A 22,851-nucleotide genomic window follows, 5' to 3' on the forward strand; every position below is an offset into this window, starting at 1 on the left:
TTATCTTTATAGATATGCATTAAACTAATTAAACTGTTGCAGTGTAGGTGAATGTTTCACATTTTAACATATGCATAATTGTGATTTAAAATTGTCATGAACTTTGCCTTCCCACCCATGCCCATCATATAAAAATTCCAGTTTTTGTTCAACCCTGCAAGGACATGCAATGGTTAATCTTTTTAAATAGTAGGTCTGGAATTGTCTATATATGAACTTGCTTTTGCTTTCATTTCACTTCCTAAGAATTTTTGGTGGTGAAAATTTTCTCATACATTCAATTTCATTGTCTTTATCTCCTTTGTTAAGATGTTGGCTCAGAAATTTGCCTATTTTTAAAATTTCTTTTTATTTTTTACCAATAAAAGGACAGTTCACAATCTAAGCTATATATTTGAATTTCACTCATTCCTCAATAACTGAATGACTTCTTACTGTATGGAACTATGGGTTTTGAATACTGTAAGGAAACTGTTATTTTCAATTTTTAACCTATGTACAATTTAAATCCACGTGTACCATACACTTACAGGTTTTTTATGCATTGTTAACATTCTCCACCACTCTTTTCTAAGTCTAAGCATTCAATAATACATTAAGTGAAGTCTAGGTTTATAATCTTTGTTAACTTCCCTCATATAAATCATTTCATTGTGGTTAGTTTCAAACTGCCAAAATGATGGCACTGAACAAGGATATGATAAGATATTTCAGTAGCAAATCATATTTTATTTCCAACACAATGATAAGGGAGCAATCAGTATCCTCAAGAACATCTACACTAATAAAGGACAAAGATGTTAATTGACTGTACCTTCGCTACACCCACCAGCCAATCAGAATGACATGGAAATTACCCCAACCAAGATGGCGGTTAATTTGCATATACCGGCTGGGAGCGAAAACTGAAGACAATGTAGAAGGAGGTGAAGCACTGCAGAAGAGAGCAAAGCAGAGGTGGTGGAGATACGAACAGAGCCCAGGCGGCGGAGGCCCCGGGAAACAAGCCAGGTGCCGAAGGCCAGAGGGAAACAAGCCGGGTGGTGGAGGCCGGCGGGAAACAAGCCGGGTGGGAAACAGGGCGGGAGCGAAGCGAAGCCTGCCTCAGTGGGTTTCAGTCCCTTCTCTGCTTTGCTCCAGCCACTGGAAGCCCTATTCTTGCAGGAATCTTCTGGCAACGGGCCTCTAGTCTATATATAAACGCCTAATATGCAAGTTGTCCCCACAGGAGTTTGACTGGGAGACTGATTGCTCAATATGACATGCGCCGACCACCAAGGAGCAGCGTGGAATGAAGGAAGGCCCTGCTCACAGCCAAAAGGCAGGCCCCGGCTGGCAGCCGGAAGGCCCTGATCAGCCCTAATTACTGGCCAGGTCTAGGGACGCTACTCGTGCATGCATTTTGTGCACCCGATGTCCAGTTTATAATAAAATAGTAAAATAATTGGGAAATGGCAAGTTTTAAATATTTCTTTAAAGTTTTGTTTACACCTTATTGATTTAAAAAATACATTTCAAAATGTTTTTATTGATTTCAGAGAGGTTTGAGAGAGGGAGAGAGAGATAGAAACATCAATGATGAAAGAGAATCATTGATATGCTGCCTCGTACAGGCCACCTACTGGGGTGGAACCCACAATTTAGCGTGTTCTTTGACCGGGAAGCTGACGATAGTCACTGTGGTTGGTTTCGACAGCCAGGATCAGAAAGTGGGGTCATGGCTGAACTGTGGGCACTGTGGACAGATTGACCTTCTCTGCAGGAGGCCTCACAGTTTGCCTTGAGCCTCAGGCTACCTTCCGTTGGGTTCCTCTGTACCAGAGGGAAATTTTCAGAACTGAATGCAAATAAAATGTCCAGTGGCTGACACTTTGCTTAAAGGTGTATCTGTCAGGTATTTTAGTATACTCACCACAATGATAGTACCCCAGAAGAAAATGACATACACAGAGGCAGAATTGATGATAAGCACCCACAGAATTTCAGAGGATCTGGCCAAAATTCACAACAATGGGACAGGATATGGAACAAATGCAATAATATTTGAGATAATAAAGAGCCTCGGACATTTACAATAAATTAAGCTCAATAAATCATCTTTATCCTTTTGGTCAGGGCGGTGGCTACAGCTGCTGAGCCAGAGGCACCCACACTCCCAGCTCCTCTCTGCGCCTACACTCAGATTCCTGCCCTCAGGCCATCTCCTTCGCCAAGGACTTCTTCTGCCGCCATCTCCACCAAGACAGCCATGGCTCCTATCAAGCAAGTCAAGCCACTGTTGCAGGTGCAACATGACAGACAGCAGATCACGGCTGACAAGCAGTACATGGACTGCATCGTGCGCATCCCGGAGGAGCAGGGTGGGCTGTCTTTCTGGAGGGGCGACATGGCCAACACCATCCGCTACTTCTCCACCCAAGCACACAACTTCGCCTTCAAGGATAAGGATAAGCAGGTCACCCTGAGGGGCGCGGACAAGGACAGGCAGTTCTGGTGGTACTTGGCGGGCCACCTCCCTCTGCTTCCTTTGCCCCTGGTTTTCACCCGGACCCGGCTGGCGGCCGACGTGGGGACATCGGGCGCTGAGCGGAAGTTCAAGGGCCTGAGAGCCTGCCTGGTGCAGATCAGCAAGTCGGACGGCATCCGGGGCTGGTACCAGGGTTTCAGCTTCTCCACGCAAGGCATCATCATCAGCTACCAGGCAGCCTACTTTGGGTGTACAACATGGCCAAAGGCATGCCCCCATACCCCAAGAGCACCCACATCCTCACCAGCTGGATGATCGCCCAGTCCGTGACGCCTTGGCCAGCCTGGTTTCCTACCCCTTTGGCCCCGGGCGATGAAGGAGGACGCTGCAGTCGGGCGCAAAGGAGCCGACATCATGCGCATGGGCACTATTGAGCGCTGGTGGAAGGTCTTCAAGGATGAGGGCGTCAAGGCCTTCTTCAAGGGCGCCTCACCAACATCCTCAGGGGCATGGGTAGCGCCTTCGTGCTGGTCTTGTCCCACGAGCTGAAGAAGGGCATCTAGGTGTCCCCGCAGCCCGGACACGGGGCCCCAGGGCCGCGGAGGCCCGTCATGGTTACGGACCATTGACATTCCAGAAAATTCCAACGTCCCCGCCCGGCCAGAACATGGTAGCACCGGGTTTGGCTCTAGGAAGAAACCATTCTGATCATGACCACTGACACTGCATTCAAGCCTCGATGGGGGGGGGGGGCACTCCCACGCCCTGCGGGTTCCCATCCGCCCCCAGCCCCACAGGACCGCCCCTCCCGGCCTTGCGGGCCTCTGAGTGTAGCTTTTATTTAAAGGAAATCATGAAGCCATTTGTGCTTGCACACTGTCCTCTGCACAGCGATGTATCCACAAATCCCTTCTCTGTCGGGTATTCTGCAAACAATTAAACCCAGACATGGAGGGGGAAAAAAAGAAAAAAACAGAAATCATCTTTAGAAAGCCAACATTAGCCTCCAAGAGGTCTCCAGGGGATTCCTGTGTTTGAAGAAAGACTGGAAGACCTGGTCAGTTCCTCAGTGGTCAGTGCTTTGGCTCCAGGAGTGAATAGTCTCTGGTTCCATTATGGTCAAGGGCAAAGACCTCAATTGGGGGTTTAATCCTAGGGCCATGTCGGGGCACATAAGGAAGGAAACCAATGGATGTGTGTCTCCCTTGTGGATTTTTCTCTCTCTCTCTCTCTCTCTCTCTCTCTTTCTCTCTCTCTCTCTCTTTCTCTGTCTCTCTCCCCCCCCCCACATCCTCCCACCATTTCATCCTCTCTAGAAGTTAATGGAAAAAGAATCGTAGGGTGAGGGGGAAAAAAGAAAAAGAAAGACTGCTGGTTGTCTGATTCATGCTTCCTACTTAGTGTTTTTAGATATTAGAAACCTGGGTTTCTCTAGGGAAGCACAGTTTCTACTTCACCATGGGCTCTACACTCTCTAGTTTCCAAAGCTATGTTGCAATCCCTCAGAATAACCTTGTCTCACAGGTAAGTTAATTTTTATCACTCAAAGACTAACCTAAGTTAAGAAAAACAACACCAGATTACTTTATTCAAAAAGCATTGGGGATTTTTGTGCTTAAGCAAAAGCAATGAGGGGATCATGACGATAGCACAAATTAAGTGGGTTTATTCTGAAATTTGTGGTCATGATTCTAGTAGCCTCTTTTGTGAAAGAAGACAGACTTCCACTGAGATCAGATGATTCTGGTAAAAGTTCTTTATATAGATGTGTGTTTTACTTATCAAACTGTTGCAGTATACATGAATGTTTTACCTTTTCATATATGCAGAACTGTGCTCAGAGGATATATGCCCCGTATGCACGTATCCTGGCCCTACCACCTCTTCCCAGGCTTTTTCTGGGAGACTCCAGTGACCACCTTGGCTTCACGTTTCTGTCTTATCACCTGTTGTAGCAACCCTGCCCCATTTGTTTTGGGATGTCCTCCACTAGAATGCCAGCTCCAAAGGACAGACAACTTGATACTTCCTGAGTCTGGAATAGTCAACAGTGTCCATACCCTCGGTCCTTACACATCACAGCTGTGCCTGCCTGAGACAGCTGCCCTCTGTGCAGCCTGATTTATTTTCTGATGCATATGGATGAATATGGGGCAACGCTGAGGGGAAGAACTCTAAGGCCCATAATTATCGATTTTAGGAATAAGGAATTGGACATTCCTGGAGAGGAGAGGGACAGTCCTGTGAGACTCCTGGTCCCTGGAGAACAGGTCACACCCTTGCCCTTGTCAAAGCTATGCTGACACCTAATAGAGGAAGGTACCTAGGGATGCTCAGAGCATAACTCCAGAACTTCTGTATCCTGGTAATCTAGTGGGAGTGCATGGCCATCCAGGAGCACTGTGACCAGCAGGAGGAAGGAGCCCCAGTGGGGATGGGGAGAACAATAAAGAAACCACATTTAGCACATGTTCATGCACAGAATGAGTGGAAAGTACAGGGTCACCATTGATGTAAATGTCAGCATATTTTACTGTGACCCCTAAGGGAGTGCCCACCAGGGCAATTGAAATGATAAAGAGACTTGGAGGCAGGGTAGTGACTGATGTTAATGTAAAAGAACATGGATGCTCGAATGCTTGCATTCCTATGTCCTTTCCAATCAGCTCTCTTAACATGTGTGTCTTCACCCTCACCACAGTGTAGGAACTGAGGCAACCAAGGATATAAACAACTTCTCACTTAGAAGTAGTTCTGAGTTTACTGCCAAGGAACACTGACCAAACTCCTCTTTTTGAAGTTCACGCATTTGAATCTTGCCCGTGATGGCTTAGGGAAGCTCAGGGACTAAGTGCACCTGGATGAAGAGAAAGCAATCCATGCAGACTAACTCCTGCGGTTATTTCCTACCAAAGTCCCCCAGATTGATTGGCACCTTATGGTGTCCTTCATAGGGCCCACCAAGTATGTCAGGTTCCCCTCTTAAAGCCCTGAATGTGGCTGCAGCCCCGTGATGTGCTTTGACCCAATAATGTGGTGGGAGTGAAGACTATCACTACTAACACAAGAGTCTGGAATCAGAGACTGGCATTCTCTCTGTTCATTACTACTAACACCTAGAAGTTACCTACATGGTGACTGCACGTTGTTCATTGCTACTAACACCTAGCAGGTACCTACATGGTGGCTGCATCTTTATCCTGGTCCCTGGAGAACCAGGGAGGACATGTGGCATCAACAAGAAAGAGACCTTCTTTAGTATAAGCCACTGAAGCTTTGGGGCTGTTTGTTACTACAACATCTACTGGTTCTAATGGCTGTGCGTTAACAATTCTACTCTCCGGAGGCAGCAGAGCCTAACATTAGAAGTCAGAGCTCTGTTATTAGAAACACATAGTTTGCCTTCCAGTCCTGCCTTTAATTAACTCTACAATCAGGCAATTTATGTCAAGCATATGAGCCTCAATTCCCTCTTCATAAAATCTCAGGTTGCAGAGAGGACTAAATGACGTAATAATGCATGAAAAGCATTGAATTCCAGGCCTGGCACCTGTAGTAAACATTCGGTAGCTATTAGCTCCATAGCTTCAAAATGTGTACTGAATACAAACATTCTAAGAATGTATGGAATCTCAACTTTTTGTTCTTTGTAGCATTTCAAATTTTGTTTTTAAACAAATAAAATTGGTTTATATATATTCTCTCATCGCCTCATTTGACTCTTAAATAATGTGATATCTTTATATTAAAAATAAAAAAATCTGATAGCTGGAATAACTCAGATATTTGAGTATCTTCCCATGATTGGAAAGGTTTCTGGTTATATTCTTCATGAGGCACAAGCCTGGTGTTCTGGCTGGATTCCCAGTGGTTGGGTGAGGAGTCGACAGGAGGCAGCTGATCCATGTTTCTCTCTTTCCTGTCCTATCCTCTCTCTCAAAAATCAAATTAACCAAAAAATCTGTTGGAGACAACAAACCCCAGAAACTACCACCAGCCACACGATCCTAATGTTGTCATTTCCCAGCACCACTCTGGCTCCAGAACACCAATATTCACAATGGTCAGTGAGTGATTGGAATCCTATTTACAGCTGGGAGGCCTGGAAAGGTATATTACCTAAAGGGCTATGCTCCTAATGATGGCTGGAGTTAGCCAATGAAAGACCAGGAGAGGCATATTAACCAGGTTACATGGGTAAGTGTGGGACTTCCTGAATCTACCTCGTTGGGACTTCTTAAATCTACCTGGTGGTCATGTTGATCTCTTTGGTCTGTTCACAGAGACTGAGGCTTCCCAGCACCAGGTCTCTAGTAGAACAAGGCATCAGAGGCAGTATCTCCCTATGCAGTGGTGTGTCTAAGGTTTGCTGTGCCCCAACAGGCCAGAATTTGGGCTTTTGTGACTCGTGGACTCCTTTCTGCTTACAGAGTTCGACAAAGACTCATCGAGTTAACCCTCCAGCCTGGCGTGTGGGCACCTCTGGGGTCCTGCAGTCCAGGTCTCACTGCCAGGAACAGTGAGTAGCTCATGTGTGACAAAATGGGGAAAGAGGTTAACAGGTTACAATACCTCCATGTGAGGATGTGATGGTGTGACTGAACTAGGAGGATTTGGGAAACCCAGGACTTGTTTTGTGTCTATAGGCAACAAACAAGATGAGGCAGAGTTTTGCATGAGGAGTTTTACTTTCATTCTCAGGAAACTGGGGACATGAAAGGCCCTGACCAAAAGAGGGACATTGTGTGAGGTAGTTCTTTAAACTTTTCCCAAAGCAGCTCAGAAGAGGAACAGACTGGAAGAGAGATGAAAGCAGTTGGGGACAGGAGGCAGAAGTCCTATAAAAGATAAGGTAACTGGCAAGAGTGTGCACTGAGGACTGAGTCTTGAAGTAATGTGGTCATCTCCTGGACACATGGGCCTGTTGACTGGGAAACAGTACTGAGCAGTCTGAGCCCATGGATCCTGGGGTTGGTGGCCAGAGTCTCAGCAGATCTTTCTCTGAACACAGATTCCTGCAAATGCAGAGTGGTTTAAGGATGCTGTTTTGTGGAACTGATATCAGGGCCTCACACTCTTACAACTTCTGAGATAGTGGTATCCTGGGATTGTCTTGCCTCTCTTCTAGCCCTTATATCTGGGGACCTTGATGAGACACCAAGCCCAGAATTCTAAGTACATGTCTAAGTTTGTCTGAAATGATCCCTGTTTTTGGCAAACAGTGGAATAAGATGTGAGAAGACCTTCCAGTCATAGGTTCCTATATGTGTAAAGGCTTAGAGTGAAGACTGAGCTCATTCAGGAACCAACTGGTGCCCTTTTTAAAAAAAATATGTTTTTATTGATTCTAGAGAGGAAGGGAGGAGGAGTTGGAAATAGAAAATCAATGATCAGAGAGAATCATTGGTGGGCTGACTCCTGCATGCCCCCCACTGGGGATCAAGCCCACAAGCCTGGCATGTGCCCCTGACTGGAATCAAACCCTGGACCCTTCAGTTCACAGGCTGGTGCTCTATCCACTGAGAAAAACCAGCTGGGGCTTGTGTCTATTTTCTAAAATAGGAACTGGTAACATTGGGACAGTGGTGAGGTCTAGAGGAGCTTGTGATACCTTTGGAGTCTGGTCTGCAGGTGATGGGAGTAATGGAAGATTTGGAGCAGCAGAGGCAGGTGATCTGACCCAGGTCTCATTAGACTTCCTGTGGCTGAAGCATAACAAAGCAAATGGCTAGGATGGAGGTTGCTGTGGTGAGCATGATGGTAAGTGGCCCATGATGGTGACTGTGGGAGTGATATAAGCTGTTGGATTGTGGATTGGTGCTTTATCTGCAGCCAACTGGATTTTCTAATTTTGAGGCTGAGAGAGAGGTAAGAGCCAGGGATGACTTGAAGGTTTGCATTTGGCAGCTGCAGGTATGGAAGCACCATCAACTGAGATGCAGATATTCAGAGTAGAAGTGTAATGTTCATTGGGGATACCAAACTTTTATTTTTTGTCTGTATTGGTGTGCGATATTTCAGAGAGCATTTCATGAGCATCTGGTACTCAGGACAAGTTCAGGTTGAAACCTTCTTTAAAGTCGGGAGTGTAGTGACCAGGGTAGAGTTGTAGATCACCTTTTTAAAAACTTTTTTTCTGTTTAATTGGAGAGCAAAGAGCAATTAAAACAAGATGAGAATGCAGCTGTTGCATCTTTACTTGTGAATCACACACCAGGATTGTGTTGAGAGCTTTGGTGTGGTCAGTAGTCTGACTGATTTACATACGGGAATGAGTGGTCATATGAGAGACACACTGGACCTGTGAGAGAGGGCCTTAGGTGATGGGACTTGAGTGCTGAAGGCTGTGACTGGTGAAGGGACCTCAAGTGCAGCACCAGAAGAGGTGGGCTCTGGATATCTGAGATTTGATGTGGTTCCCAATAGGTGAGGTTGAAGGAAAAAAACAATCAGGGAGGTAGTTCATCATAGAAGGACTGAAGGCGCCTCATTGAGTGTGGACTATGAGAGTTGGTGTAGAACTTAATTCAGTTTGAATTTTCCAGGCATTAACAAAACCACACTTGCTGAGTAATGAGTAGGAAGTCAGGGAGATGACTATGGGGGCTGGGACTGTGGGAGTGTAGGTTTGAGAGAGTTATGGTAGAAAGAGTGACGTGTACTTGGAGAAGGCATGTGCATTCATGGCTGCATGGCCCCTGACATTGACATAAGATGGAATGAAGGTGGATTTCATTTCTGGTGATATCTGGATAATGTGGTATGGTGAATTTCAGATTAATTCCTAAAAAGAGGGTCTATAGTAGTGGTACATTCTTGGTCCAGAGATTAGGTGAAATATATGAGCAACCTGCATTTTATTGTGGAGGGCAGTTACAGTGATCAATAGGAATGAGAGAGCATACATCAGTGTCATCTAGGCTGGCATTGGGAAGAGTGAAGGGTAAGAGAGAAATACATTACTGAAGGAGTGAATTGGAGTATTGGAAAAGAAGGTGAAGAAGAAAACTGGTTCAAGTCATGATGTGTTTGTCTTACTTTTGGTTTCCCCCCTGGGAATGAAGCTGTGTGAGAGATGTGTGTTTCAAAGACTTTTGTGCGGCAGGAAGTGCAAAGTGATGGCCTCAGCACCCTAGGCTTGGTGTCAAAAGGGTAAATTCTGATGCCAAAATTTTCAGGGACATGGAATGAGAATCTAAGGAACAACAAGGTTATTGCCTGGCAAAAACAGTGTCAAATCACTCATACTCTCATTATGGACAACATCTATCCATATCCTATATTCATGACTCCCACTGTATTCAAAAGGCACAGTGTGGCCAACATGTTTGTACTAGAAAGCAGGTATGACCTATATGCTCATTGTCCTTATTGTCGTGGGAAGACACTCCATCTGTAGGAATATAAGGAGTGAGTGTCTTTGATGAAACAAAGGCCTGATATCTTCTCTGTAGTCAGAAGTGTAGGGAGCAGATGGATATGGAAGTTGTGGTGTATGATCAATGCAAAATCCTTGGAGAGAAGCTGATAATGGACTAAACTGTCCCCATTATGACAGGATATGAACTTTGAGGATGTGGCCATTGCCTTCTCTCCAGAGGAGTGGGGAATCCTTGATGAGGCTCAGAGACTTCTGTACTGCAAAGTGATGCTGGAAGTATTTGCACTTGTATCATCTGTAGGTAAGACCCTCACATCTCTCCTAATAGACTGAGGTGATGGCATCTCTTCCTTTATATTCCACCTGTAGCTTTCTCTCTCCTACAGCCAGACCTTGGGCTCTGCAAATTGTCCTCACTCTCATGTGAAATGTGCTATGGATGCCAGTGCTGAGCTGTGTGGAGAGCCCTGAGGAATAGACTCCACAAACTTCTTTAACACTCTTTTCCTCAGAAAGTGCAGGATGTGTCTGGGAGCCAGTCGTCTTACAGACAGCTTAATGGGTCCCCCTTGCTGTTTCTCTCCCTGGGAGAGTGACTATGTCTAGATCCATGGCTTCCACTTCTGCACCTTTCCTCCAGATAAAGGTTCTGGGTGACTGCCTGTGCCAGGTTATGTTTTTTACTTACATGAACCATGGGCTGTTCCTGTAAGACCCTCCTTCAATTGGTGTTTGTAATATTACCTTCCCTGAATACTATTCCAATTCGATTTGCTCTGGACCAAGCTGAATGGTCACCTCTGTCATCTTTCATTAATACTTGGAATATTTAGGTTTTATGTATTTGTAGAGAAGGTGGTACAGGGAGAACATGCAGGATGGTCTCAGAGGAGGCCTGGCCCAGCTGAGTGGAAATTAGCAGAATGTATGACACAAGGGCTCTTTTCAAATTATACCAGGAACTAGATCAATTCCATCACTGATCAGATGGAGGTGCTACTGCCCACACCTAATTTTTACCTTTCCTTTTAACTACTTTACACTTTCTTTTTTTAAAAAAATTAAATCTTTATTGTTCAGATTATTACATTTGTTCCTCTTTTTCCCCCCATAACTCCCCTCCTCCCAGTTCCCGCCCCACCCTCCGCCCTCACTCCCCACCCACTGTCCTCATCCATAGGTGCACGATTTTTGTCCAGTCTCTTCCCGCATCTCTCACACCCCTTTCCCCCCCAAGAATAGTCAGTCCATTCCCTTTCTATGTCCCTGATTCTGTTATGATCACCAGATTATTTGTTCACTTGGTTCTTAGATTCACTTGTTGATAGATGCATGTTTGTTGTTCATAATTTGTATCTTTACCTTTTTCTTCTTCTTCCTCTTCTTAAAGGATACCTTTCAGAATTTCATATAATACTGTTTTGGTAATGATGAAATTCTTTAGCTTTTCTTTATCTGTGAAACTCTTTATCTGACCTTCAGTTCTGAATTGTAGCTTTGCTGGATAAAGTAATCTTGGTTGTAGGTTCTTGGTATTCAACACTTTGAATATTTCTTGCCATTCCCTTCTGGCCTGCAAAGTTTCTGTTGAGAAATCAGCTGATAGTCGTATGGGTATTCCCTTGTAGGTAACTGAGTTTCTTTCTCTTGCTGCTTTTAGGATTTTCTCTTTGTCTTTTGCTCCTGGCATTTTAATTATGATGTGTCTTGGTGTGGTTCTCTTTGGATTCCTTTTGTTTGGGGTTCTCTGTGCTTCCTGGACCTGTAAGTCTATTTCTTTCACCAGGTGGGGGAAGTTTTCTGTCATTATTTCTTCAAATAGGTTTTCAATATCTTGCTCTCTCTCATCTTCTGGCACCCCTGTAATTCTGATGTTGGTACGCTTGAAGCTGTCCCAGAGGCTCCTTACGCTATCTTCGAATTTTCGGATTCTTTTTTCATTTTGCTTTTCCTGTTGGGTGTTTTTGCTTCTTCGCATTTCAAATCTTTGACTTGATTCTTGCGCTCCTCTGGTCTGCTGTTGGGAGTCTGTATAGTATTCTTTATTTCAGTCAGTTTATGCTTAATTTCTAGTTGGTTCTTTATCATAACTTCGACGGTCTCATTAGATTTCTTGTAGATCTCATTAAGTTTATCGGCAGCTTCTAGACAGTTCTTGAGAGACCTTAAAAGTGTGGTTCTGAACTCTATATCTTCCATTGAAAATTTTGTCCTGTTTCTTTGTCTCCACATTTTTTTTATGCTTTATTGGTACACCCCCTAGTGCCGGAAGCCTGTCCATCCTTGCTGCTTGACACAGTCGCTGCAGGATAGAAACATCTGCACAGCATATATTCAAGGGACCTGGCATATATAGCAGACTGTTCTTAATATGTTTGCTCCCCTTAGCACTGTGTGTTTTAACCAAGGTCACCTCTCCGAGAAAGGTTGTTTCCCCAGGTAGGGATTTTTCCCTGAAGTTAGGGAGGGGATGAAACTCCTTAACTATGTCCAGGCGGGTAGTTAATCACTTTAACTACAAACAATCATGCTTAAGCTACATAATCTTTACTCCCTGGAATGGAAATAAGAAACGCCCTAACCATTGTAATAGAAATTGACAAGATTAAAATCAACTGGTATAAATACGGATGTAACAAGACAATAAACAGCAGAACCTCTCTGGAGATCCAGACCAGAACTTGGCTGGAGATCCTGGCTGGAGATCCTGGCTAGGCTGCTGATCAACTGAACACTGTCTCCGTGTCCTTCCTTCTTCGCTGACTCCGTCTACGCCTTTGGGAACCCCTGGGCCTGCTGGGGTTGGACCCCGGCACCCTAGTGCTCTTTGTGTGCAGTCTTGTTGTAGTTAAGCCTTGATTGTTGCAGTTAATACTGGGGGGATTTGACCTCCAGGCCAACGGGCTGTGAGAGTCAGCTGTGTCTGCAGTGGGAAAACTTCTGTCCTCTGGGGAGGTGCTAATCTAGCCTTTGCCTGAGGCTCTCCGGCAAATGCCTCTGTGCAGGTCTTGGGTGGGGCGGGGTGGGTCGCATGGGATCAAACAGGGCGGGCAGAGCGAGCAGTTGTGGCTGCTCTCAGTTCCATCCCTAAGGGCTCTGCCTCACAGAGTCCCAGCAACCGCTGCAAACCTCGGAGAGAAAGCTGCCTTCGAGTTCCGACCGAAGCCAGACAGTCCCACTTCTCTCGTTTGAGTCTGGGTCCCTAGAGACTCGCCCGGATCTGGAGCTCAGATTCTGATCCTCCCTCCCGATTGAAAACAACAACCGTGCCCTCCGCTGCCAGCCCGCTCTGGGTGCACTCCGCACCTGAGTATTTCACTTCAGCACTGCGCCTCCTCTGAGTCTGGGTATGATATTCATTTTCCTCCTAGTTGTAGGACTTCCACTCAGCCAGCCTTCCTGTGGTTCTGGATGATGTCCATTTCGTCTTTTAGGTGTACCCTTGAATTGGTTGTTGGAGGCAGCAATCTCCGGCGTTAACCTATGCCGCCATCTTGGTTCTCCCGAAATACTATAGTTCTCCTTTACACTTTTTGACATGTCATTTCACCTGTGATTTTCTAGCATTCTGCCATGTTCACCTTTGTGGCATTTTTACATCACCTGCTCCTCTGCACTGCTGCCTCCACAGTATTCTTCAACATTGACCTGCACCTGTGTTATGAGGTGCACATACATACTTAAGTAGTCCTCCAAAAACAGCTACTCATTTATTGAATTTTTCTTGAGATAAGAAATAAACAAAATTCTGCAGATGTTGCCTATGTCACCTGCAGGTAAGCCCTACTAAACACTGTTAGCCTAAGGAAGGGCTGGAAGTCTTACCTCTATTCCATGTGGTGTTTGCCATCTTTGTGTCATATTCCTGGTGTGGTCTTCCTTCCTTTATGATCTTCAGAGGCCCAGAACTTCACAGAAGCCTCTTGTTAATCCTTCCTGCATATGTCCTCTTTTCAGATAATTTCATGGAACCACGGTGTCATGGGCAACACACTTTAGTAATAGAACTTCCCTCTGTCACCACAATCAACATTCAGTTCCTCACCTTTTTTCTGTTTTCAGGTTGTTTGCATTAAAAGGATGATGAGGAGGCCTGTTCTAATAGGAGTGTATTTATACAAGGAGAGTCACAGGTCAGGGCTTCTAAGACAGCTCCAGCAACCCAGAAGAACCATCCATGTAAGCAGTGTTTCTCGGTGTTAAAAGATATTTTGCACCTGAATGAGTTACAAGCAGCACACTTGGAGCACAAAGGCTTCTTCAGTGAGAAATGTGTGAGAGACTTCTGTTCCAGTGTAAACCCTCACCAGCAACAGAGGGATGCCAGGGGAAAGACGTCCTGGAAAGAAGCTATGGACAAGGCCTCATTTGTGACCAGGTGCAGCTTCGACTTATCAGAGCTGCCTTCAAACAGCAGGGTGGTTGGGGAAGATTCCCAAACTCTCTCGGAGCTTCTCCAGCACCAGGCAACTCATAACACTGAGGAGCCACACTGGGACAGTGAGATTTCACAGGAATTTCTCAGTGGAAAAAGTCATCACCAGTGGGGTGAATGTGAAAACGCTGCCAGCCACAACCTCAATGTTGTTGAATGTCAGGGTGTGTGTTCTGGAGAGTGTGGAAAATGTAGGAAGAATTATAGACGAATCTTTAACCTCATTCGACATAAAAGAGTTCACCATGAAGAAAAGTGGTATGAGTGTACAGATTGTGGGAAGTCCTTCAGTCAGAGTTCCACCCTCATTCGACATCAGAGAACTCACACTGGAGAAAAGCCATATGAATGTACAGATTGAGGGATGTCCTTCAGTCAGAGTTCCAACCTCATTCAACACCACAGAGTTCACACTGGAGAAAAGCCTTATAAGTGTAGAGAATGTAGGAAATCCTTTACCAGCAATAGTCAGCTCCTTATCCACAAGAGAGTTCACACTGGAGAAAAACCTTATGAATGTTGTGAATGTGGGAAATCCTTTAGGCAAAATAGTCAGCTCTTTATCCACAAGAGAGTTCACACTGGAGAAAAACCTTATGGGTGTAGTGAATGTGGGAAGTCCTTTAGGAATAATAGTCAGCTCCTTATCCACAAGAGAGTTCACACTGGAGAAAAGCCTCGTGTGTATAGTGAATGTGGAAAGACTTTTAGAAAAAATAGTCATCTTCTTATCCACAATAGAGTTCACACTGGAGAAAAGCCTTATGTGTGTAGTGAATGTGGGAAGTCTTTTAGGCAAAATAGTCAGCTCCTTATCCACAAGCATGTTCACACTGTGGAAAAGCCTTATGAGTGTACTGATTGTGGGAAATATTTTAGTCGAAAATATGGCCTTATGAGACACCTGAGAGTTCACACTGGAGAAAAGTCATAAATGTGAAGGGAATGTTTCATTTTTCTTACTCAGAATAACAACACTGAAAGAGACTCTATGATACACAGTTGCATTAATATGATCCCTTTTGATGAGGACATACACTCTGCTAGATTTCTCATAAATTTCAGGTACAAGTGAGGCTTAAAGGAGCTACTTGAACTTGCCATTCTGCCCAGGCCTCCTATCCAATTGATGTCCCTCAGAATGATTGTGGCTGAAGTGATTTTACTTCTACCACTTGGCTCACCTGAACAGTGTGAATCAGTCACAATCCCTGTGTGCTCTCTTGTGCTTGAATAAATTCTAAATACTCTGAACTCTTGGCAGGATCTTCATTCCTTTCTCTCTGCCTAGGGAATGGGCCTGACCCAGGGTTTGTCGAGAACACCCATCCTCAGAAAAGAAGTGGTACCTCTTTCAGGGAGTTCGTGGTTCTCACATTATGCTGTGATGATTGGCTTAGGTTCTATTTCACCAATCTGAACACCGTTGGCTATGGTTTATGATATTTTGGTAAAGGTGTTTTTCCTATTGTACCTTTAATTGTGATGGTTCTATTCACTGCCTGCAATGTTTTGAAAGCACTGTTGTGATTTGTCAGCATGTAAATGTGAACCCAGATTTTGGGGACATCAAAACTTCAGTGCTTTGGAAAGGAGAACATGATGGCAGAAAATCATTCTTCATCCAAAACTGGCTTATTTTGCATTACTGCCCATGGATTTGAAAGACTGCATAACTTTGTGGTCTTAATTTATATCCTGGTATCTTGGTTATGAGTGAGGTCAATGGTCACCCCGAAGAAGAGGCCTTTGCCGACCTTTTGTGAACAATATGAATTATGTTCTTTGTTCACAGTATGTATTACTTAAATCTTATCAATGTTTAGGGGAACTCCTCCCCACATACTGCAAAGAAGCCAAGTGCCATGAAGTATGAAATTTCATAGTCTTGTGACATTTGTTGAAAGACTCTGAGGTGAACCTACCATTGAGACAGAAACACTGTATTCATAGTGATGAGAGAGACTGCAGTAAATTATATGGAAAGTGTCTCTTCTGAACATGAATCCACAAATGTTCCTGGGCCTGTCTCTTGTGTGACCTTTGTGTACAGACATTCTCAGCACCTCCAAAAATGTTTCCTGTAGCTGAAGTCATTGGCAGAGAAAATTATGTAATGAATTTGTGGATTCCCCTGGTCTCTGTAAGGTGTTCACCACAAAGTCATTTCTCAATATGTAAGAACTCAAAGCTAAAGGAAGGATAATCCTGTAATCAGTCCCAGGATGTGTCTTTTGTAACCAGTCATCAATCCTTTGGATTCCATGGCAGTAGTCTTCACTGCTTGCCAATATTTGCTTCCGCTGAGACAATGATGTTCCTCTCAGGATATAGAAACTGACGTGCAAGAAAGTGCACTAAAGCTGTGAAGCCATCACACGTGAAATAATCTTATCTGTCACTATATACAAGGTGTGGCAAAAGTAGACTTTCAGTTGTTAGTACACAAAAAACAACTCTTGTTGTTTTTAAGAAATATTTTTTAAAATACTTTTGTTTCATTTTACTTAGAATGAGAGGAAGGCGGGTTTGGGAGTGGGGAGAGATAAGCTTCCATGAGCTCCGTCCCACACACACTTTACTGGGGACCCGAGCGAGTCTGTGTACTGACCTATCTGCCTTTATTATAGTGGGAAGACAAAATGTCAGTAGGAATATAAGAAGACAATGGCTTTCATGGGATGAAGGCCTGGTATTTTCTCTGATGTGTGGAGTGGACAGAGCAGATGGATGTGGAGGGTGGGGAGTATGACAGACTAAGAATCTTAGGAGTGAAGCTGATCTTGGGCTGTATTGTCCCCATTATGACAGGATATGAACTTTGAGGATGTGGCCATTGTCTTCTCTCAGGAGGAGTGGGGGCTCCTTGATGAGGCTCAGAGACTTCTGTACTATGATGTGATGCTGGAAGTGTTTGCACTTGTGTCATCTGTAGGTAAGACCTTGATGTTCTCCCAGTGTCCTGAGGTGATGACCTCTCTTCCTTTATTCCTCAGGCAAAGCTTTCTCTCTCCCACAGTGGGAACATGGCCTGTGTTAATTTTCCCCACTGTCTTGTCAAATGTGCTGTGGCTGCCAGGGATGAGCTGGATGGAGAGCCCTGAACAAAGGACTCCATGAACATCCCTAACACCTGTTACCTCAAAAAGTAGAGGAAACAGAGTCAGGAGTCTTGCAGTGAACTTCATAGGTCCCAGCTTGCACTTTCTCTTCATGGGAGGCTGACAGTGTCCATATGCATGGCTTCAACTTCTGCGCTCTTTCTCTGGGTAACGGTTCTTTGTGGCAACCTGGGTCATGTTATGGTCTTCACTTAAATGAACTGCAATCATCTGCAACATTGACGTGCACATGTGTTATGAGGTGCACATATGTGGTAATTAGTCCTCGAAACCAGCTACTCCTTTCTTGAATTTCACTTGGAGTAAGAGGGAGCCAACCTCTTGCTCAGCTTGCCCCCTTCCCCAGTCAACAAGCCCTGCTGAATGCTGTTAGTTGAAGGATTAGCCGGAGCTCCCTATTCTAATCCATGTGGTGCTTGCCATTTTTGTGTCATATTTCTGGTGAGGCCTTTCTGTTTTGTGATCTTCATTAGCCCAGAAAGTTACAAGAGCCTCTTATTAATCCTTCCTGCACATCTCTGATTTTCAGAGAATTGCATGTACCAACTGTGATGTGTAACACACCTTTGCAATGGGAATTCCCCCTGTCACCACATTCAACATTCATTTCCTCACCCTTTCTCACTTTTCAGGTTGTTGGCACAACATGGGTGATAAGGAGGCCTGTTCTGGTCAAAGTGTATCTATACAAGGAGAGTCACAGGTCAGGGCTTCTAAGACAGCTCCAGCCACCCAGAAGACCCTTCTGTGTAAGCGGTGTTTCTCTGTGTTACAACATATTTTGCACCTGACTGAGTCAGATGTAGCATATTTTAAGCAGAAAGCATTCTGTAGTGATGCACGTGTTGGAGACATCTGTTTCAGTGCAAACCCTCACCAGCAACGGAGGAATGAATGTGGAGAGGGGCCCTGGAAACAAGCTATGGACAGGGCCTCCTTTGTGAATAGGTGCAGCTTCTACTTACCTTCGGTGCCTTCAACCAGCAGGAAGGTTGGAGAAGACTTTCAACACAACTCAGAGATTCCCCAGCACCAGGCCACTCTCAACCCTTATGAACTACACTGTGGCAGTGGGATTTCCCAGGAATTTCTTGATGTAAAAAGTCTTCATCAAGGGCGTGAATGTGAAAACGCTGGCAGCAACGACCTGAAAGTTGTTCAGATTCAGGGTGTCTGTTCTGGAGAACTGCTTTATGAGTGTAACAAATGTAGGAAAGTTTTTAGACTAATCTTTAACCTCATTGGACATAAGAGAGTTCACACTGGAGAAAAGCTGTATGAGTGTAGAGAATGTGGGATGTCCTTTAGTCAAAGGAGTCACCTCACTGGACACCCCAGAGTTCACACTGGAGAGAAGCCATATGAGTGTACTGAATGTGGGAAGTCTTTTAGCCAAAAATCTAACCTTATTAAACACCTGAGAGTTCACAATTTTGACAAGCCATATGAGTGTTATGATTGTGGGAAGTTCTTCAGTGATAAGTCTTACCTTGAAGAACACCACAGAGTTCACAGTGGAGAAAAGCCATATGAATGTAGAGAATGTGGGATGTCCTTTTGGCAAAGGGCTCACCTCACTGTACATCTGAGAGTTCACACTGGAGAGAAGCCATATGAGTGTACTGAATGTGGGAAAACTTTTAGCCAAAAATCTAACCTTATTAAACAGCTGAAAGTTCACACTGGAGAGATGTGTTAAATATGCAGGGAATGTTTTTATTTTTCTCACTTAGAATAACAACACTGAAGGCAACTCTTTGGGACCTATTTCCCTAAATTTAAACCCCTTTTAATGGAACATACACTCTGCTAGATTCCTCATAAGTTTCGGGTACAAGTGCGGTTTGAAGGCACTGTATTGCACTTGCTAACATGCCCAGATCTAACACCCGATTGATGTCACAGCGAGTATTTCTGGCTGAAGAGATTTCACCTCTAACACCTGGGTCACCTGAAGAGTGTGCATCAGTCACAACCCCCGTGTGATCAGGGGAAATGTATTCTGTGTTCTCACTTGTGCTTCAGATAATTGTGATAACTCTGAGCTCTTGGCAGTATCTTCATTTCTTTATCTCTGACGAGGTAATGCATCTGGCCCAGGGTTTGTCCAGACTACATATCCTAAGCTAAGGAATGCTACCACTTTCAGGGACATTGTGGGTCTCACATTATGCTTTTAGGAATTGTTTTACTTTATAGTTCACCAACCTGAAAATTGCTTAGTGTCCTCTAATTCTGGTTTATGATATTTAGTAAAGATGTTTTTTCTTTCGTAGCTTTAATTTTTTAAAAAAATGTCACTCTGGATGATTTGAAACGAATGTTGTGATCTATCATCACAGATATGGTGGGGTCCCAAATTGTCTGTTCTTTGGAAAGCGTATAATAATGTCAGAAAAATCACTCTGTCCAATATTGGCTTATATTATACCTTTGACCAAGGCAATGAAAGAAATTTTGCGTAACTTCGTGGTTCTAATTTGCAGCCTGGTGCCTCTAATGTTGGTGAGGTCAGTGGTCCCTCAGAAAAGGAGTCCTTTTTTGTGCTTCTATAATTTTTCTAACATTATCCTCTGAGGAGTTTTAGGTTCTAATTCACCAACCTACAAACTGCTTGCTGCCCTCTGTTCAGGTTTATGATCTTTTAGTAAAGGTGTTTTTGCTTTTGTACCTTTTATTTTGTGGGTTATATTCACTGCATGGGATGATTTGAAAGGATAGTTGTGATCTGTCACACGCAGAGGGGAACAGATATGGTGGGGTCCCGAGCTTTCTGAGCTTTGGAAGGCACATAATAATGGCAAAAAAATCACTCTTTGGCCATTATTGGTATATTTTGTATTGCTGACCAAGCCTTTTAAGGAAAATCTGCATGAGTTTTTGGTTCTAATTTTTTAGCCTGGTGCCTGTATTATTGGTGAGGTCAATGATCACCCAGAAGAAGAGTCCTTTGTTGTGCTCTGTGAACAATATGAATTATATTCTGTGTTCACAGTATGTCTTAAATACTGCGAAAGAGCCCTGTGCCATGATGTGTGAAATTTCTTAGGCTGGTTTCATTTGTTTTGTTTTTTTGTTTGTTTGTTTTTAATTAAATCTTTATTGTTCAGATTATTACATTTGTTCCTCTTTTTTTCCCCCCCATAACTCCCCTCCTCCCAGTTCCCGCCCCACCCTCCGCCCTCACTCCCCACCCACTGTCCTCATCCATAGGTGCACGATTTTTGTCCAGTCTCTTCCCACATCTCCCACACCCCTTTCCCCCCCAAGAATAGTCAGTCCATTCCCTTTCTATGTCCCTGATTCTATTATAATCACCAGTTCATTCTGTTCATCAGATTATTTATTCACTTGATTCTTAGATTCACTTGTTGATAGATGCATATTTGTTGTTCATAATTTGTATCTTTACCTTTTTCTTCCTCTTCCTCTTCTTAAAGGATACCTTTCAGCATTTCATATAATCCTGGTTTGGTGGTGATGAACTCCTTTAGCTTTTCCTTATCTGTGAAGCTCTTTATCTGACCTTCAATTCTGAATGATAGCTTTGCTGGATAAAGTAATCTTGGTTGTAGGTTCTTGGTATTCATCACTTTGAATATTTCTTGCCACTCCCTTCTGGCCTGCAAAGTTTCTGTTGAGAAATCAGCTGACAGTCGTATGGGTATTCCCTTGTAGGTAACTGAGTTTCTTTCTCTTGCTGTTTTTAAGATTCTCTCTTTATCTTTTGCTCTTGGCATTTTAATTATGATGTGTCTTGGTGTGGTCCTCTTTGGATTCCTTTTGTTTGGGGTTCTCCGCGCTTCTTGGACCTGTAAGTCCATTTCTTTCACCAGGTGGGGGAAGTTTTCTGTCATTATTTCTTCAAATAGGTTTTCAATATCTTGCTCTCTCTCATCTTCTGGCACCCCTGTAATTCTGATGTTGGTACGCTTGAAGCTGTCCCAGAGGCTCCTTACACTATCCTCGCATTTTTGGATTCTTTTTTCATTCCGCCCCTCCGGTTGGGTGTTTTTTGCTTCCTCGCATTTCAAATCATTGACTTGATTCTTGCGCTCCTCTGGTCTGCTGTCGGGAGTCTGTATAATATTCGTTATTTCAGTCCGTGTATGCTTAATTTCTAGTTGGTTCCCCAATATAAGATCGAGGGTCTCATTAGTTTTCTTGTAGATCTCATTAAGTTTATCGGCGGCTTCTAAACAGTTCTTGAGAGACCTTAAAAGTGTGGTTCTGAACTCTATATCTTCCATTGACAATTTTGTCCTGTTTCTTTGTCTCCGCATTTTGTTATGCTTCCTTGGTGCACCCCCTAGTGGTCTTTGTTCGCAGTCTTATAGTTAAATCTTGATTGTTGTAGCTAATTCCAGGGAGGGTTTGACCTCCAGGCCAAGTGGCTGTGAGAATCAGCTGTGTCAGCAGTGAGAGAACTTCTGTCCTCTAGGGAGGTGCTAATCTAGCCTTTGCCTGAGGCTATCCGGCAAATGCCTGTGTGCAGGGCTTGGGCGGGGCGGGTCGCACAGGATCAACAGGGTGGGCCGGAGAGAGCAGTTATGGCGGCTCTCAGTCCCGTCCCCAGGGGCTCTGCCTCTCTGAGTCCCAGCACCCGCTGCAAAGCTCAGAGAGAAAGCTGCACTCGCTCTGACCGAAGCCAGACAGTCCCGCTTCTCCCGTTTGAGTCTGGGTCCCTAAAGACTCGCCGGTATCTGGAGCTCAGAGTCTGCGACTCCCTCCCGATTGAAAACGCCAACCGCGCCCTCCGCCGCCAGCCCGCTCCGCGCACTCCGCACCTCAGAATTTGACTTCAGCACTGTGCCTCCTCTGAGTGTCCGTATGCGTTTCTCTTTCCTCCTAGTTGTAGGACTTCCACTCAGCCGGCGTTCCTGTGGTTCTGGGTGATGTCCCTTCCGTTTTTTGGTTTCACTTTTGAAGTAGTTGTTCAAAGCAGCAAACTCCGGCGTTAACCTATGCTGCCATCTTGGTTCTCCTAGTTTCATTTGTTGTAGCACTGTGACGTGCAAGTAATATTGGGACAAACACTGTTTTCATAGTGAGTGGAAGAGACGGCAGTATGTTGGATGAAAATTGCCTCTTCTGAACATTATCCACAAATGACCCAGTCCTGAAGCTTGTTTGTTCTTTGTGTAGCTGAAGTGATTGGTTGTGAAAAGAATCTCATGGTTTTGGGGATTTCCTGGGTCCCTGGATGGCAGCGGTTCTCAACCTGTGGGTCACGACCCCTTTAGGGGTCGAACGACCCTTTCATAGGGGTTACCTAAATACATCCTGCATATCAGATATTTACATTATGATTCATAACAGTAGCAAAATTACAGTTATAAAGTAGCAACAAAAATAATTTTATGGTTGGGTGTCACCACAACATGAGGAACTGTATTAAAGGGTCGCAGCATTAGGAAGGTTGATAACCACTGCTGTGTGGTGTTCA

General features: G+C 44.4%; 2 protein-coding genes, 1 long non-coding RNA gene and 1 pseudogene across 3 annotated transcripts; all 4 read left to right on the forward strand.

Moving 5' to 3' along the window:
• Window positions 1–3,696, forward strand: part of LOC118654976 — a 16,619-nt pseudogene extending 12,923 nt beyond the window's left edge.
• Window positions 3,697–6,899: 3,203 nt separating this feature from the next.
• Window positions 6,900–10,592, forward strand: LOC118655000. Its single transcript, XR_004967172.1, has 3 exons — window positions 6,900–6,986; window positions 7,243–7,319; window positions 10,026–10,592. It is a non-coding gene; the product is annotated as an uncharacterized LOC118655000 (long non-coding RNA).
• Window positions 10,593–13,924: 3,332 nt separating this feature from the next.
• Window positions 13,925–14,955, forward strand: LOC118654977 (zinc finger protein 211-like; the record flags this gene model as incomplete). Its single annotated transcript, XM_036306286.1, has 1 exon — window positions 13,925–14,955. A coding segment is annotated over one exon (720 nt), but the record flags the coding sequence as incomplete, so codon positions are not given.
• Window positions 14,956–16,896: 1,941 nt separating this feature from the next.
• LOC118654999 (zinc finger protein 551-like) lies at window positions 16,897–18,899 on the forward strand. The gene is made up of 3 exons (XM_036306331.1): window positions 16,897–17,218; window positions 18,038–18,799; window positions 18,886–18,899. The coding sequence occupies exons 1-3, from the start codon at window positions 17,098–17,100 to the stop codon at window positions 18,897–18,899; spliced, it is 897 nt and encodes a 298-aa protein (XP_036162224.1). The 5' UTR covers window positions 16,897–17,097.
• Window positions 18,900–22,851: the final 3,952 nt, after the last annotated feature.

This window comes from Myotis myotis, unplaced genomic scaffold, assembly GCF_014108235.1.
Source record: "Myotis myotis isolate mMyoMyo1 unplaced genomic scaffold, mMyoMyo1.p scaffold_m19_p_40, whole genome shotgun sequence".
NCBI classification, from domain to species: Eukaryota; Metazoa; Chordata; class Mammalia; order Chiroptera; family Vespertilionidae; genus Myotis; species Myotis myotis.